This window comes from Diadema antillarum, unplaced genomic scaffold (assembly GCF_040938485.1).
Source record: "Diadema antillarum isolate AM-2024a unplaced genomic scaffold, OU_Dant_1.0 seq00000968_RagTag, whole genome shotgun sequence".
Lineage (NCBI taxonomy): Eukaryota > Metazoa > Echinodermata > Echinoidea > Diadematoida > Diadematidae > Diadema > Diadema antillarum.
In genome coordinates, this window is record NW_027271813.1 from 170,131 (window position 1) to 187,520 (window position 17,390).

At 40.1% G+C, this 17,390-nt stretch overlaps 1 protein-coding gene and 1 pseudogene across 1 annotated transcript; one reads left to right on the plus strand and one right to left on the minus strand.

Moving 5' to 3' along the window:
* Positions 1–1,367: 1,367 nt before the first annotated feature.
* On the minus strand, positions 1,368–2,993 carry LOC139741973 (piggyBac transposable element-derived protein 3-like). Its single transcript, XM_071652538.1, has one exon. It carries the CDS (start codon positions 2,991–2,993, stop codon positions 1,785–1,787), a length of 1,209 nt encoding a protein of 402 aa, XP_071508639.1. The 3' UTR covers positions 1,368–1,784.
* A 3,379-nt stretch (positions 2,994–6,372) lies between these two features.
* On the plus strand, positions 6,373–7,134 carry LOC139741974 (uncharacterized; annotated as a pseudogene).
* The last annotated feature ends 10,256 nt before the right edge of the window (positions 7,135–17,390 follow it).

Consider the following 17,390-nt stretch of genomic DNA (forward strand, 5'->3'; position numbering starts at 1 on the left):
CGATGTGAAAAAGCCACACTTTCGAAAGCTAAAACGAATAGCGAAATCAAAATCCACTAAAACGATCGGCAAACGGTCTTAACACTCTAATGTAGATTCCCAGTTCACGTTTGGCTGAGTTTGAGAATAGTATTTCTGAGTTTTCCTCGCACGACGAGATCAAGAATGAGATCGGTGAACTTCATACAGCTACCAATACAACAGCGTGTGTACTGTACTGTAGAACACGTACTGCATGAAGTGAAGGTGCTTTTTGTCATGTGGCAAAGAACGCAAGGAATGCACCAGATACGGTGTGCTACAGATTCTTGGGGCGAAATTTGCCTTGATAGAAGCCCTCCCTGTATTTCATATTTGGGTGGTAATTCCAGTTTTTTATAGAATCGTAAATATGAATACGTTATATATTTATTGTACACTTTTGAAACATAATGCAAATATTTTTGAGGGTTTTCATTCCCAAAATTTCTCTCTTTTCGAATAACAAATATAATAATAATATGAAGAGTTCTTGATTCGAGTCTAAATTCAACGCTCCTTTTTGCAGTTACGTCGCGCGATCATGGCAACGATGCATAAGTAATCAGCTGTTATGTAGTCGTACAACTACTGCAGTTCCTGTGAGATGTAAATGTATGCCAATGTGATTTTATCAGTGGCATTACTGATTTTACAATCTTACCTTCTCTGTTTTTCTTTTACAGAAATTCAGGCATTATCAGATGAAGCAGTCTTTGTCAGAAGTACCTGTCATATCACTTTTTACCACGATAGTTTTCAGGTTTCTCTTGATCATTATCAAACTATGTTGTACTACTTGTACATTTGAATGAGCTAATAATAATATGGACAAATATAAGTCAACTATTAGAATTCATGTTTGCACTATAAATAATTTCATATAATACAAGAAATGTCTTATATCATAAGAAATCATTTATAGTCCAAACATGAATTACAATAGTTGATTTATTTTTTCTTTTATTTCCAAATACCATTAGAATTATTTTGTAATCATTATTATCTAAATTATTAAAACTATTATTATTATTATACCTATTATTATTACAGTATTATTACTATTATTATAATTATCATAATCATTATCATTTGCTTATTAGGTTCTAATATTTACAAATGTCATGATATTTGATGTTGCTATGTGTTCTGTCTTTACATGGCAAAGTAGGATTTTTTTTTTTTTTTCATCCAAGGGCAAAGAAAAAAGAGAGAAGGAAATGAAAGGGACAGCATGGAAAACACCTGCTCTGCAGGCTCTCTTTATTGTAGCATTCCATACAACATAACTATACATGTACAATTATGAATACAATAAACAAGTAAACAAGCTAACATTTCAAACTGGACCTAATACAAATTTATTGTCTAGCTTTTAGTTGAATTAATTTTTGAAGTGAACCTGAATAACTGAACAAGGTAAAAGAAAATAGGAAGTTAAATTCCTGCAGTGATTGCTCATATGTGAATTAGAAAGGACATTACAAAACAGAGTAATGTGAAGTTTTTGTTTTCATGTTAGCAGTTTGATAAATTTTTCCTCAAGGAAGTCCAGTTTGAAATGTTACATTGCTTTTACAATGAATTACCATAAAAAATTTACAAACAGAAATGAAGCGTTATTTGGAATCCTGACAGCACTGACAACTGAAAATCGATCACAGTGAGATGCCACTCTCAACCAAAACAGAACACTAAAACACTATCTACCACCCATATGCTGCAAACACATCACCACTTACACCTCATGCTCTCTCCTGCACCATCTACCATCCATGATATGCAGCAAAGGATTTGCTGCACATCACCACTTCACACCTCACACAGAACGTTCGGGTCTCACAACGCCGCCTCTCTCTCTTGCACGCCTGGCACGCTCGCCGAGATGGTCCCTTCCCAAGAGCATGACCACCATGATTCTGGTCATCACGACCGTCATCACCATGGCAGCCGAGGAGAAGTTTTGCCAAACGCTTCCGGAACTCAAGCTGAGTCAGCGGTTTTGGGCGTCCACTTCTGGTTTCCCTCTGATGGGCCTCAGATTCATTCATGAGAATGAATGCATTAGCTACGGCCACATCAAAGAGAAACCAGAAGACATACACCCACCACCGCCGACTCGCACGGAAGGTTGGATACTCCGTCCTCAGCTGGTCAGCTCGGTCGACTCCTCTCATGAAGTTGTTATACTCACGGAGAGCGACAGGGCATGGGACCACCCTCTTAGTCCCATCTCGCTGCTTTCGATCAACAGTTGTCTGTGCTGTAGGATCATCGGCTGAAGAGAGCAGGTTCACAAGATGCTTGTCCTGCCAAGCATAGGCTGAAAGCTGGCCACGCTGGAGCACATTGAACTCACCCTGTACTTTCAGCCTAGGCTCGGCAAGTTCAGCATGTGGCAAACCTCGACGGTTGCGACGAACCGTCCCTCGAGCAAGGGTGCCCTTCTGCTGGAGGCTCTCAAACAGGTCAACCGTCGTGAAAAAGTTGTCCATGTTCACCACATGCCTCCTCCCCCGAAGCCGTTCAGTCATCTCAGTCACTACACGTGCTGCCAACCCTCTCTCACGCCCTCTTCTCTTCTCTTTCCCAACATACACCTGAAACTCATTGCAGTATCCATTCACAGGGTCAGCTCTCATCCACACCTTTATCCCATACTTCGTCGGCTTGCTTGGAATGTACTGGCGGAATCCGAGACGGCCACGGAAAGCAATCATGGCCTCATCAACTGAACAATTTTGGTGAGGATTGTATTGCTGCACACAGTTTGCCAAAACTTCATTCAACACCGGTCTAACCAAGTGCAGCTTGTCATGATTTGGATGTTCTTTTGGTCGGTGTTGAGTTCGATCATTAGCATGAAAATTCACGCTAATTCCTTCAAAACGTTTCCGAGACATGAACTTAGCGATACGGAGATGGCCAAAAACATCATCGGAGCTCCACATCCAGCGCATTTCTGGGAGAGGCATTATGCTGAGTAGACAGAAAGATCCGTCTGTCCGGAGGACTCTTTTATATTTTGCCATTAACGCTGTCCTCCGTAGACAGACGGAAGGTTGCAGTACCCATTGCTGTGTGGATGTTCTTAACCACTGTCTCTATGGAAAATTGGGTGAGGTACCTCACCCTTCTCGATTGCATCTAATTCACGGCCCTAGGTCGGCAAATTTAAGCTTGTATGGTGAATTTATTTTTTCAAGAATACGTTACACTCACCAGATTAATGAATAATCCAACATTTTAGGAGAATTTTCAACGTAAAACACAGCCTGTCGCGTCGTCACATTCAAACTGCAGAAACATACACTATGAATCTATAAGCCAATCACATGCGAGGTAGTTTCTACGTGTTTGTTTTACTAAAACACGTACCTCGCATGTGATTGGCTTAGCAATTGTTACAGATTCAAAATGGCGACTTACTGCTCGCGAACGGCGATGTTGCGATATCGATAAAATTTCTGCATTATAACCGAGGTTATGTGAGTATTTCGATTGCACAATGTGAGAAATTTATCCCAAATATTGCTGCATAATGTGTCATGTCATGTCATACTTGTTTGAATGTACAAAAGCTGTCTGAAATTTGGTTTATCGTAACGTTTGATCTGTGCGCGACTGCTCCACACAGGAGCCGCAATCATTGACTTCGGTCTGTATACGGAGGGGATCCGTGAAGCCAGACGCAGTCTCCGCGGAACATTCCCCGACGGACAGATACAGACCGATCTTTCGGTCAATATGCTGAGGTACAGCCGAATACCAAGGTAACACTTCATTTCTTCCACCGACACAGGCTGCCACCTAGGGAGATTTGGGTTGGCTTGCCGCTTTTGTGCAGCATACCGATTTGTCTCCTGGACCAAGTGCTGGATCAAAGTCAAAGGAAACAACAAGAAGAAAAAATCCAGCACTGTAGACGTTTCATTCAGTTTTGTTGTCGGTCCAGGTGGAGGTCCTGAAAAGGACCTTGCCAATAAAAAAGAATGCAGGTCTCTAGACCACTCCTGAGCGTCAGCTTGTGTGTCACTGTCAGTGTCACTCTCATCATCATCACCAATGACACCATCACCATCATCACTCGAACTTTCACCAACATCACTGTCATCATTAGAGTCATTCCCACCGATCTCATCCACCGCAAAACCCTCAAAATCACTCTCATCTTCGTCACTCAAACCAAACACATCAGCATACGATTCATACCTCGCAGACATATTGCAGCACAATAATGAAATGGAGGTGGAAAAATAATAAAACACGAATACGATCGACAACGAAGGCAAATTACCGTAGAAAAAAATATACAGAATATCTTGCACCGAAATCTGAAAAGGAGAAGAAAAACTACAATGAGAAATACTACGATGAAAACACGAAGCTTGATGACGAAGGACGGAGCTGCTGCGGAGACACTTACGGTAGGTAGAAACGAGTACAGTAGGCTACATGAAAAGTACGATGGTCACACACACACAACGACGTTCAATCAATCAACCGACATTCGAACAAAAACTCACCTCCAAATTGCTGCAAACGAAATAATCACGCAACAAAAAATGGAACACAACACGATCAGATGTACGGCTGTACTCTGAAAATAAAGGGATAGAGTGAAATGAAAGCAAAAGAGAGAAAAATGAGAGAAATGGACGAAACCCTACAGAACTTATGTCACACTGACGTAATGCGACACAGCAATACCTTCGTAACCACAGTGAGTAAACAGGTATCGGGCAACAAGTCTCAACTGCTATCGATAACACGATACCGCGCGTAGGAAATCACTGCCGTTGCTGGAGCAACAAAGATGCATGCGCGCTGTAAACATGAATATTGATTAGTTTCTCAGCAGGCTCGAACCCCTGGTAGGTGTTTTGGCCAATAAGAGACATTCTAAAATAGATTTCTATGCATAGATTATTTTTCAGAGTGCCAGTAACGATCTCTGTGATTGGCTAAAATCATTCTACAGCTCCTGGCCAAGTCTCAGGTCATAGGACGCCCTCTTTTGGTCATAAATAATAAAACCCACGAATTATGTGGGATGTGACGGGGATGGGTTAAACGCGATTATCTCGTAATCGTGTTTCCGCGCAAATTCGAACATTCGCCGGTTCGTAATGCGACCGACGATTTGTGTGATGTGTCGTTCACTTGTAATGAACTTCATTCTTTAAAACAATCGGAGACTACGTAAATTAGTTTAGAAATCAAATATTTCCGTGTATACCGTAATAGGTATTACCTGTGCCTGTAAAAGATCACTCTAACACGCTCCGTGAAAAGGGCAGGGTGAAAACCCATTGGCACTGCAGACTGTTTCCATATCATATTGCCGATTAGATTTTGGAATAAGATTAAAAAGCAAACAATGTTCCAGTAATAAAGAATTAGTCTAGATCTAAGTTATGTAGTAGGCTGGGCGCCGTACGGGGAATAAACGGCACACATGCATCTAGATCCCTCTCCATTTTACGTTTGATATAAAAATTGAAAAAAAAATCACTGACGCTGGTACTGAGGCTCGGGTCGGATAAGTATAAAATAAAACCAAACTAGACCCGATTGGCAATCTAGTCTACACTAGACCATAATTTATAAAGGTCAAAGGACAAATGTGGGTTAGATGCCATGCGGGGAATAAACGGCGCGCAAGCATAAAGTCTAGTTATAAACGTAGATACAAATCAAAAGTTTCTGGTGTAAATACTGGACGCCAACAAATCAACTGTCTACATCTATAGCTCTACAGGTACATACATTCAAAAATTAACTTTCAATTTTAGCCTTTCAGGGTCTAGAGTCTACATGTCTTTTTTTTTTTGACAAATCATGAATTATGCACTTCTTTAAAATCAGTCAAGATTAGTGCTGCAAATAGTTTTGGTTAAATACGCCACCAATTACCGACAAAAATTCAATTAATGGTACTCAGTTACCGAGTGTTCATTTCCTAAGTTCCACCATTTCATTTTGCTGTCGGACGAACTAATTTTTTTCCGCTATTCATTTCCGATGGTAGATTTTCAAATAATAAAAACAATTGTTTTTGATAATGTTTGTTTTACAAATGAACATGCAATATTTCAACTGGTGTTTGAAATTTATTTTCTAGTGCAAACTGTGATCAAATGTGATAAAAAAAGAACAGTTAAAATAATCACAGAACAGTGGTGGATTGGGGGGGGGGGCGAATCGGCCGCGACCCCTCCTTTGTTTGGCTGATTACCTTTTTTTTTTTTTCCAGTAATTCCACACACAAAAATCGGCACATGTGACATCAGCGATGTTTGAAGGGTTCTTCCGGACAAGAAATACGCAACCAAACTTGGTCCTGGATACGTCATGCAAGTCACAATTCGCCGAGCTTATGACATGTTTCAGAAGGACTTTCAGGACAGTGCCATGAGTTTCTCCTACTTTGCCAAACTTCGACCGAAGAATGTAAAAATCCTGTCGCAGAAGTATCACGAAACATGTCTTTGTGTATAATGTGTCAATGTGAAGTACAAGATCAACGTACTGAAGAACCTACATAACCAGAAAAAATGGAGCGGCTCTGCCATCCAAGATGAATACCAACTTGTTGATGCTTTGTTGTGTCCTATGGGCGAGAACCAACGCTTTCAAGATCCAGCCTGTGTACATGGGACCTGCAAACAATGTGGTGACCCTATCAAAGAGGGTGGATGAGGTTTTCAGCGAGATGTCAGTCACAAATCATGACAAGAAGACGGCACAGGGAAGAGGATCCTTAAAGTGAAGAAAGGTTGTGCTGCTGAATTCCTCAAGGAATCTAAGGAGGATGTCCAGAATCCAACACAAGGAGTGACATTTGTGAAACACTTGTTCATCGCAAGGTGGCAACAGCGGCAGTATCAGCACATCAAACAGAAACAACCCGAAAATACAGTGCTCATGGTGATGGATTTTGCCCGCAACAGACGCATCTATTACCAAGATGAGATAAAAGCAGTTTACTTTGGACAGAAACAAGTCACTATGCACCCCATTGTGTGTTACTACAAGCAGAATAACTACATCCTTCGTGAAGCGCTGGTGTTCCTCTCTGATGATGTGACACATGATTACCATGCAATATTCTGATTCATAAATTGGTATTTATGAATGTTCGCCCATTTGTTTTTTCATTAGTTGTGGATTTTTTATATTGCAGACAACAGGTTGTTAAATACAAGGGCAGTATCTCTGATATTAGAGAATGCAATGCAGGGGTTCCGCAGGGAACAAAACTTGGACCGGTTTTGTTTTTGATTATGATAAATGATGCTTGTAAAGATTGCCCTTTTTCAATAAATTATAAATATGTTGATGATTTGACTATTGTAGAGGCTGGGAATAAAAATCAGCCAGCTCAGATACAAAGAGAAATTAATGCACTGGCAAGTTGGTCATTGTTGAATAACATGAAACTTAATCCTCAGAAATGTGTGTTTATGACAATTTCTTTCATGAAGCAATCAATTCAGCAAAGTTTGTGTATCAACGAAATTCTTTTGAAAGAAACAAGCACTGTTAAGATTTTAGGGGTGTATTTTCAGCAGAATCTCAAATGGGATGCACATGTTTCTGAAATGGTGAAAAGATGCAATAGGAGATTGTTTATGTTACGCAAATTGAAATATTTTAATTTATCAATAGTTGATCTTATTGCAGTGTATACAGGACATATCAGACCAATTTTAGAATATTGTGCCCCACTTTTTCATTCGAGTCTTACAAAAAACCACATAGAGGTAATAGAAAAGATTCAAAAACGTGTATTGAAAATCATATTAGGTTGTAATTATGTTTCATATGATGTGGCCTTACAAGTGTGCAATTTATTATCTTTAAAAGAAAGGAGAAGGAAATTGTGTTTAGATTTTGCTCTGCAGTCAGAAAAGCACCCCGATCATTCATTGTGGTTACCGGATCAAAGAGATGTTAAAATCAATTTAAGAAATGTTACAAAATATTCTCAACTGTATCGTAAAACTGATCGGTTTAAGAAAAGTGCAATACCGTATTTTATTGATTTACTGAATGATTATTATTGCAGTGACTCTTAGTAGAGTTTTTTTTTTCTCAGTACTGTCTAATGTGTTGGTAAATTTATTTTTATAGTTATATGTATAGGAGTTTGCAGGGTGGTGGGTAGGGAAGACAAATGATGCATTTGATTAGGAAGTTTTTATGTATTACTGTATGCATGCTAGGAAACCCCACCTTTTCCACACTGCACTCAAAGTCAATTTTTTTGTGGGTAATTTTATTGTAATTATATTGTAATCAAAAGGCTGCGGTATTTTAAGGCATACCCGGCTGCAAAGAGTGCAGATTTTTTGTTTACAGACAATATAGACAATGTATTCCTTTTATTCCGGCGTGGATTATCCACAGCTTGCTTCTTTCTTCGTTTTGTTTTGGTTTTTGGTTTTTGGTTTGTTTGTTTGTTTGTTTTCAATATGTCACTACATTTTCGAAACTTACGGTATTATACAATTTCTATTCAGATACAATTGTATAGATAAAATTGTGTTACATGTAAACGCATATTTGCGTATGTGTAGTTCTAGATACTCAACGGTAACTGCATCATCTCACAGAGATTAAAAACAAAAGATGAGGAAGAGAGAAAGAATTATAACAGATGTGAAACAGATTTCTCCATGCAGTTGCCCATCCTTTACTGTTGTTGCAACCCTTATATGACTGACTGTGCACAAAACAAATGTCTTCGCTGATATGAATTTGAGCTGCATTGAAGCGTCGCGATTGGATAGGGTATGGTCAAAAATAAAACTTTATAAGCTCACACACGCGCACACATATACGCACATAAACATGCACACACACAGGAACATACTCACACGATCATGAACATGATGAAAGAGACAAAAACACAACACAAAAAAACGACTACCAGTATATGACACGGCATGATAGGACTAATGATTACGGGAAAAATCTGAACAGAATTTCATGTCAACCACATCAATGGAAAATGTTTCTATCATTCTCAATAATGATTACCATTATTTTATTATAGCTTACCTATATACAGTGTATATGAAGAACTCTAATAAAAACAAACAGTGATCATGGTTATTAAGAATAGATTGATATAGATCTAGAACTGTTCAACAATTAAAACATAGTTAAGCATGAGAAAGAACATGAATTTCACCTCATGATTAATATCAGAAAGAATAATGGACTCCAATTACAAATCATTAGAGAGAGAAAGAAGTGCACGAAGGTCAATAAAAGACAACATTCAATGTAAGATTTTGATAATAAAAATATGAACTGCTTTGATGAATAGGGGAAAAAGGAACTTTGCTTACTAATATGACAATATAACAATTTGAGAGAGAAAAACGGTCATACTGCGGTCATGACATTTATAAGGCAATTCATCACTCACTATTAAATACAGAGGCCGAAAACTCCCTCCGCGGAAGGTTGTTGCATCTATACATGTTGTCATGGTATTACATCTCTTACCGTGGTATATCACTATCAGTATCAGTGTCGTACTTAATGTATAGCTTAGGTCTAATGCTTTCATGTTGCACAACATGAGTGTTTATTACTTCGGTGCGGTTACTACTTGTCATTTACCAAATTCGACAAAAATCTCTTCCTCCCTTTCATGCCCTATAGAACAATCTAGACCTAGATCTAGACAGACTGATAAATCTTCCTCTTAAATTGTTCGGTGGTCTCTTGTTTGGGAGTTAATACAGTACAGTCGATCACTACGCTCAGCCCCATTTTGGCATTATTACCAACCGTATATGACACATGAGGAGACTTATCAGACTAGAGTAGCCCTAGGTAATCATGATAATGTTATGATAAAGACTAAGCGGTCTAGTTCTAAATCAACTATTTGCCTGAACGTTTCCCCGATTTTTTTGGACGGAAACAAAATCAGGGGCACATTTGGATGATCGGGCTATAAGGATTTTGACAGCGTTCTATCAAAGTTTTTGGCTGGACCGCGGCACAAAAATGAACAATTATCCTTCAAGCAAAAAAATTAATGTCCTTGCAAGCTCTTCGTTACGGACTCCGGACAATGGGCATTTTCCATTTCAGTGTGACAGGATTGACATCGTAAAAGACAAGGAATTCATAAAGGTTAAATTAGAAAAGGCTTTCAAGTCAGCTATTACAAAAACTGAAGTCTAGAGGAAAAGCTAACGTGAAGCATCACAGCCTTGTACTACCACTAGTTATTCAGATATGAAATTAATCATACAAAGAAAAATGGTTAGATTGAGATTTGACTTGAAAAAAAAAAAGAATAAAGTTCCTAGTTGTATACTTCGCTCACACAGGGAGCTGGAAAACCTTCGCTAAATGACGCCGAATGATATTGTGCTTTACTAGACTAGGGCCTAGATGATACTACGTAATGACGGATGTCGGTACATTCGCATGAAAAGCCAAAGTACAACTTACCATCGTGATGACGACAATGTCAGCCACGTCTAGCCAGAGTGGACGGATCTTCTTGATCTTGACATTGTTGATGAACAAACACCAGGTGTGGCTATTCCGCATACATTGTGTATGAAGTTCCTCGGTGTCCTGTCAGTTCAATGCTCGACTACAAATCGAGACTTAACCCAAACACTAACGGTGCCTTTTTTTTTGGGGGGGGGGGGGGGAGCGCAGCGCCCCAAACATGTCGGTATAAAACTTAAAAAGGAGCGAGAATAAATGTCGAAGTTCCCGGCGAGGCGCCTGTTTGCGGCAGGGCCAGAGGTCTCCCACTGATAAAACCTGACCAATCAGGTGGTAGCCCGTTGACATGTTAAAATACGATATCAAGATAACTGGGACTGGCAGCAGTGCGAGGTAAAGCCTTTCAAGGAACCTTCCAAAAACAAGGTCCTCACTCCCAGATCTTCATTTCAAGGAATTGTTAACAGATAGATACCAATTAAGACCATTAAATTTGTATCCTTATAATTATACTGTCGTATTCTTGTTGAAATATCAATTGGAGAGGAAGCTTAAAAACGCCTGTTTCGTAAGGCTGATAGACAATTTGCGAGCGCTTTTGAGCTGGGGAGGCTGCGATTGATTCGGACTTTGATAGAGGGCGCTGCTCCCATTTTGCGGCCGGGGGTATACTCAGTAACGATAACGAAAATAGTGTACAGAAATGAGACAAGATCGCGGACTACATGCGTAACCAATATTGGCAGCCATGTATGCATTCGTCTGCACAAACAAATTAACAGATCAAGATTTAAGTATAGCTAGGTGTGAGTTTCTTCAATTTGTATCCCTCTGCAAATGAAATTTGTTAAGATCGCAACTGCTGATCTATTCAGCAAACATGTCGGAAAAGGGGAAGCAGTGCGTGGGATCGAACCTCTCATCTACTGCTTTCCGGGCAGCGACACTACCACTAGGCTGTCTGTCCCTGGTTGCCGGCAGTGACACGATGAACACGGAACAAATACTCAAGCTCCGAAATTCCGACACTGTTATGTTTTAAGGTAGTCCAAGGTGGACTAACAGATCAGCAGTTGCAATGTTAAACAAATTTATAAAATGGGTTCAAGAATGTAGCCAATAGGAAGCGCTGAAATGAGACACACCTCCTTCCTTTACTTCAGTAAAACTGCACTGCCTGTAATCCTATGGTAGATTGCCGATCGTCTGTGCGCGCGGCGGCTCCTTTGATGAATTGCATGCATACGCGTACGCGCTGTCAATCCTGTAAACAACTTCTAGTTCGGGCTGCCGGTCGGCCGGCCTGTCTTCCCTTGTGCATAACATATGTGGCGTACGTACGTATACTGTACTATACGTACACTTTGTACAGTACAGTAGACCAAGCGTTATGGGACCGGACGCGTACATGGAGTCACTTTGAAGAGCAAATCCAACGATTTAGCAGGTTAATTCTCACGCCGTTTTCAGAGTATGTTGTCTAGTAGGCCTATATGAGGAGTCTATATCAAGTCTTTAAGGTAAAGGGTGCATATTCTATGTAAAATAAGTAAGTTTTCATGCGGGTGTCCGGAAACCCAACCCCCCATTATACTTATACACACTGTACTGTATGTGCGGGACTTCCGCGAGTGCGACGTGCGTAAAAGTTTGGGACGAACATCTTCGGAGGTCTTGACCCACAAAGGTACGTGAAAAACGCTGAAAAATGATGTTAGTTTTCGAATTTTCGACCCATTTTATAAAACAAATGATGCACAGGATTATTTCGTGGCGTTAGTGTAGGCGTAGCTCACTCTCGGGTATTTACAATGTAGTGCAACATGCACTCGGCTTCGCCTCGTGCATGTTTCACAATTGTAAATACCCTCGAGTGCACTACGCCTACACTAACGCACTCTATCCTGTGCATCATTTGTATATTAATTTGCAGAGGTAAGAGGGAGACAAACAAGAAAACAGACTTCTAAACCTTGCTCCTCTGAATGATATCTCCCTTTCATTCAATAATAAAGCTGTTTACATTGATCATTAATAAACTGTTTGTTTTTTTTTTAGATTTCAATATACTCTTTGATTTGATGTTTATACCTGTGTATAAGTTTAAAAAAAAATGAGAGCTGGTCGATGTTCTATAGAAAATTAAAATGAATCTACCGCAGTACCGGTATACTGTAATCTAATTTTATTGAAAAACATGTTATTCAAATATCTTTAGAAAAGAGATCATGAAATTTAACTATTCAAAAGAAAGCCATTCACTTTGTGAAACTAAACGCTCTTGTATGATCAGTTAGAATTTAGTCTGGTTTGCACAATATTTGAATTGAATTGCAGCATACTTTGTTGATGTAGGAATACAAAAGCGTAGTCTATAAACAGATTGCTTAAATATGATAAATTACCTGAATCGGTTAAAAGTGTACTCTTTTCTCAGACATGTTGAAGTACAGCGCTGAATCCCTGCAGAAAGAATCAGGTAGAATCAGGATAGGGAAGCTCTCGCAAAGGCAGGCCTCAAAGCACCTTGCATGACAAGCTAACGGGGCGGCGCCCTGACGGCATAAACAAAGCAGAGCCATCACCGTATTTCAGCGTACCTGAAGAGGCAAGATACCCTGTTAGTGTTATCATTGACATTTAATGACAATAATGAAACAACAGAAGTACAGATAATGATTACACTTGCATCCTTATTACTCACATTTGCACTGATGCATTCCATACTTACAAACATAGGCCCTACCAGTATCACTCTAAAGCCTATCTAGGCCTAATCTAGTCTAGATTCTAACATTGAGTAGGCCTAACAATATTACTTGTTAGTAAGTTTACTGATACTGTAGTATGCCAGTCGTCTGGTGCATGCAGGACTGCAGGTACAGAGGTGGGTCTAATGTATCGTACTATTGTGGATAACTCTATTCTTAGTCTACGTCAATTACCATTAAGTCACCACTAAAATTGTTAGGCCTAGGGCCTACCTATTGTAGCCCGACCAGACGCTGTTTACGCTATGCGATTTTACAGCGACTGGGCCAGGGCCTACCTATAAAGTTGCCAGACTATGGTGTAGAGTACACACTCACATCGCACGTAACGCGCGCCGCGATCGGAGAGCAATGGGGCGGCGGATTTTCATCGCTCTCAAAATACATTCCTAATAGTCACTTTTTTCCTCCATAAAAACACAAATAGGCCCTAACTGTAATCCAAATGTATTTTACCAACAGTTGACAAAACCCTTTGCAACACGATGTTTTTGATTTAGAATATGGATTTTAAGTGGTGGACAAACATTAACGTTAGCCGTTAGTAAGAATCTACATTTCCACAACAGTATCAAACACAGTTTTTCAAACGCGATGTTAGGATCTTTTCAATTCACAATTTAGACTAACGTTAGAATTCTAGTAATCAGTAGCGTTTCTAATTGGATTCAATTAACCGTTAAATTCAATTTGTTGATTGAAAACCAGACATGAACTAGTTCTATTACTGTTAGGTCTAATTTAAGAGAAGTTCTAACAGCAGGCACAGTAATGAATGAAAATAAAACAAATGGATATGATGAGCCCCCTAGAAGCAGAACTTGTGAGTGGGGCCCATCTTAGGCCTGACGTTAGACTCTAACGTTACTTACTGCACACTCACACTCACACTCTCACACTCACACTCACACTCGGGTCACGTACTCACAGGCTAGAATCTATTCTGGATTCATTGCTTGAAAGATTTCTGTGAGTGTTTCGCGGTTTAAAATACAGATAGATCTAAAGATTTACGGGGTCCACGGGTGGATGTAACTTACCACAAACTGCACTCGCTGCATATGGAGGATAAGAAGGTGATGAGAAGCAACCGTCGATGCTTGGCTTATAACATAGATTTGCCTTTTGGTTGGTCCCTTGATCTTGCATGGACCCGAGGCCTAAAGGCTAAACCCTAGGCCTCCCTAGCGCCTAGCTAGACGCATGGTCACGAAGAATGCACATGGACGAACGAACATACCAAAGCCTACAAAGGCCAACAAAGGGATTGGAGAGTGAGAGGGGCAGGATCATCCGCTAGCTATTGACACTTCTACTACTAACGTTGGGCCCAGTAATTACGAGAGATCAGTACTAGAGAAAGGACGTCGTTGTGCCTTCCATGCCTTGTCGGCATTTTGATAGGCAAAATGTTTTGTCCATTCTTTTAGTAAACGGTTGTGACATTGTTGTAACGCTGTTCGACCAGTCCTCCCTAACCTGTGCATGCACGTGTGGCAAAAGAACAGACGTGTAATAGCGCAGCTAGACCTAGACGTGTAGAGACAGAGACACGTGCTGCAGCAGTGCGAGCGGCAGCTAGTGTAGCTAGCTAGCTCGCTCATAGAGATACTACATCTCTATGAGCTAGCTACTGTAGCTGCGAGCATGCTGCAGTGACATGACACAAATACTGTACTAGTACTCGCATCGCATGCATATGCGCACGCATCATCGTGCACGAATACTGTATGTGATCAGTCGATGCATTTACTACAGAGCTATGATGCGATCCAATATGCATGCGCGTGATATGCAGTAATAGGATACTTTATTAGTGGGGCAGATTATGTGAAAAAAAATGCTCACATCCGGCGGAATTAAGTATGAAATTTTGCGTATACAGGGGTATTTTGGGGCGCTGATTTCACTAAAATTGCCGGATCCAAGAGATCTGGCCAAGGGATCATCCGCCATTTTGAACTCCAATATGGCCGCCGTCAAAGATCCCTATCTTCAGTTCTGAATGACATAGGCCATTGGAATTTGATACATAAAAGCATGGTGATATGACTTCCTAACAGATTATTTGATATGTCTGACAAGCTGTACGGCAGCCAATTTGAATTTTTATACGTAGTTGCCATGTTGGAGTGTTGAAAATCTCTATCTCGGGGTTGTAAATTAGGCTACAGTACCTGATTGAGCGCGGTTTTGTAACTGATTGAGTGCGTGCTGCTGTTTACTTACATTGTGACGTCATTGAAAGGTGCATTATGCTTCCTTTTTGCTGCACTTGAGGATGCCCGTGAATGTTAGTCGTGGTGTTTGTCTTCGTAGCCACATTGGAATTCAAAATAGCAGGCATTGCGTTTGTCAGACACATCACATTAGTTAATATTTTAACTCAGTATGTTCAATACTTGTTTACACTTAATTTCAGCGTCACTCATCACTCAGAAATCGAGATAGGGATTTTGAATATTTCGTCGAGGCGGCCACATTGGAATTCAAAATGGCGGCCATTCGATGTTTGTCAGACACTTCAAATCAATCTGTCATCAAATTCAATATGTCAAAGTGCTCATGTGTACCGAATTTTGGTGCCACAGGTCATTCAGAACTCTGAAGATAGGGATCATTAAATTTGTTTTGTGATGGCGGCCATATTGGAATTCAAAATGGCGGCCGACCCCGTGGTCAGATCTCTTGCATCCGGCAATATTTGAAATCAGCGCCCCAAGATACCCCTACGAACAAAATTTCATATTTTCCGCCGGATGTGAGCATCTCGACCACATTTTGTTACATAATATCTGCCCCACTATGCGATTCATGCGGCGTCTCGCGGCTGCACAGCCAGGTGCGCCGGCCCGGTGTATACGAACGCGTTTTGATGTTGTTGTTGTTGTTGTTGTTGTTGTTGTTTTGTTTTTTGTTTTTCTTTTTTCTTCATCATCATTTTTTTTTTTTTTTGTCGAGCCCATAAACCCATCGGAGGACGGATGACGTGAGGGGAGACTAATTAGGGCCACCTGGGGCGTCTGTCCGTCCGTCGATCGTCCGTCCGTCCGTCCGTCGTCTGTCCGTTAACGCTACAAAAAACTTCAATAACTCTTTACCCCATTGGGCTTCAATTGCAATCAAACTTCTAGGGAAGAGGGGTCATACAAAATTTCACATTTTACCATAAATATGAAGGTCACCTCAAGGTCAAAGTTTACAGGCAGGGGTTCGTGAATTTTAGGGCCCAATGTTACGTTTTTATGGCGCGTTTCCATTATGGGTCATAACTTTTGATCCATAACTCCATTTGTGACTAAACTTCAAATTCAAGTTTTTATAGTGCGTTTCTATTATGGGTCATAACTTTTGATCCATAGGTCCGTTTGTGACTACTAGTAAACTTTGATGGTAGATATCCCTTTGGGAGTGGATGATCACCACAAGGTTAAAGGTCACAAGCAGGGGACAATGAACTTTAAGAGCCCAATGTTAAGTTTTTATGGCGCGTTTCTATTATGGGTCATAACTTTTGATCCATAACTCCATTTGTGACTAAACTTGGATGGTAGATGTCCCTTAGGGAATGGATGATCACCACAAGGTCAATGGTCACAGGCAGGGGTCAACGAACTTTTAGAGCCCAAGTCCACCTTCATGTACATAAGGATTGAGAGAATGTAGCAATAGAACACATCTTCAGTGAAAGTTTGAGGAAAATTGGACAATCCGTTCAAAAGTTACGAATATTCTAAGTATCTGCGCAGTCACTGCTGGAAGAGAAGACGACTACAGTGTATGATGTCACGTGCGTACAACTATAATTATATAAAGGAAAATAAAAAGAGAATTTCACAAAACTTTACTTTTTGAACAAAGTGCACATTTCTTTGACTTGCTACTGACGTATGTTAAGGGTATGTCATTATTAACCCTACCTTCTGAAAGAGAGAAGTCGAGTGTTCTTTTGGTATGCGAGAAAAATGGTAATATTGAATTGAATTTGAATTTATTCATTTCATTTCCATTTACATTGCATTTACATTGCATTTACATTGCATTTTTACATTGCATTTACATTGCATTTACATTGCATTTGCATTTTTCATTTACATTGCATTGCATTGATGA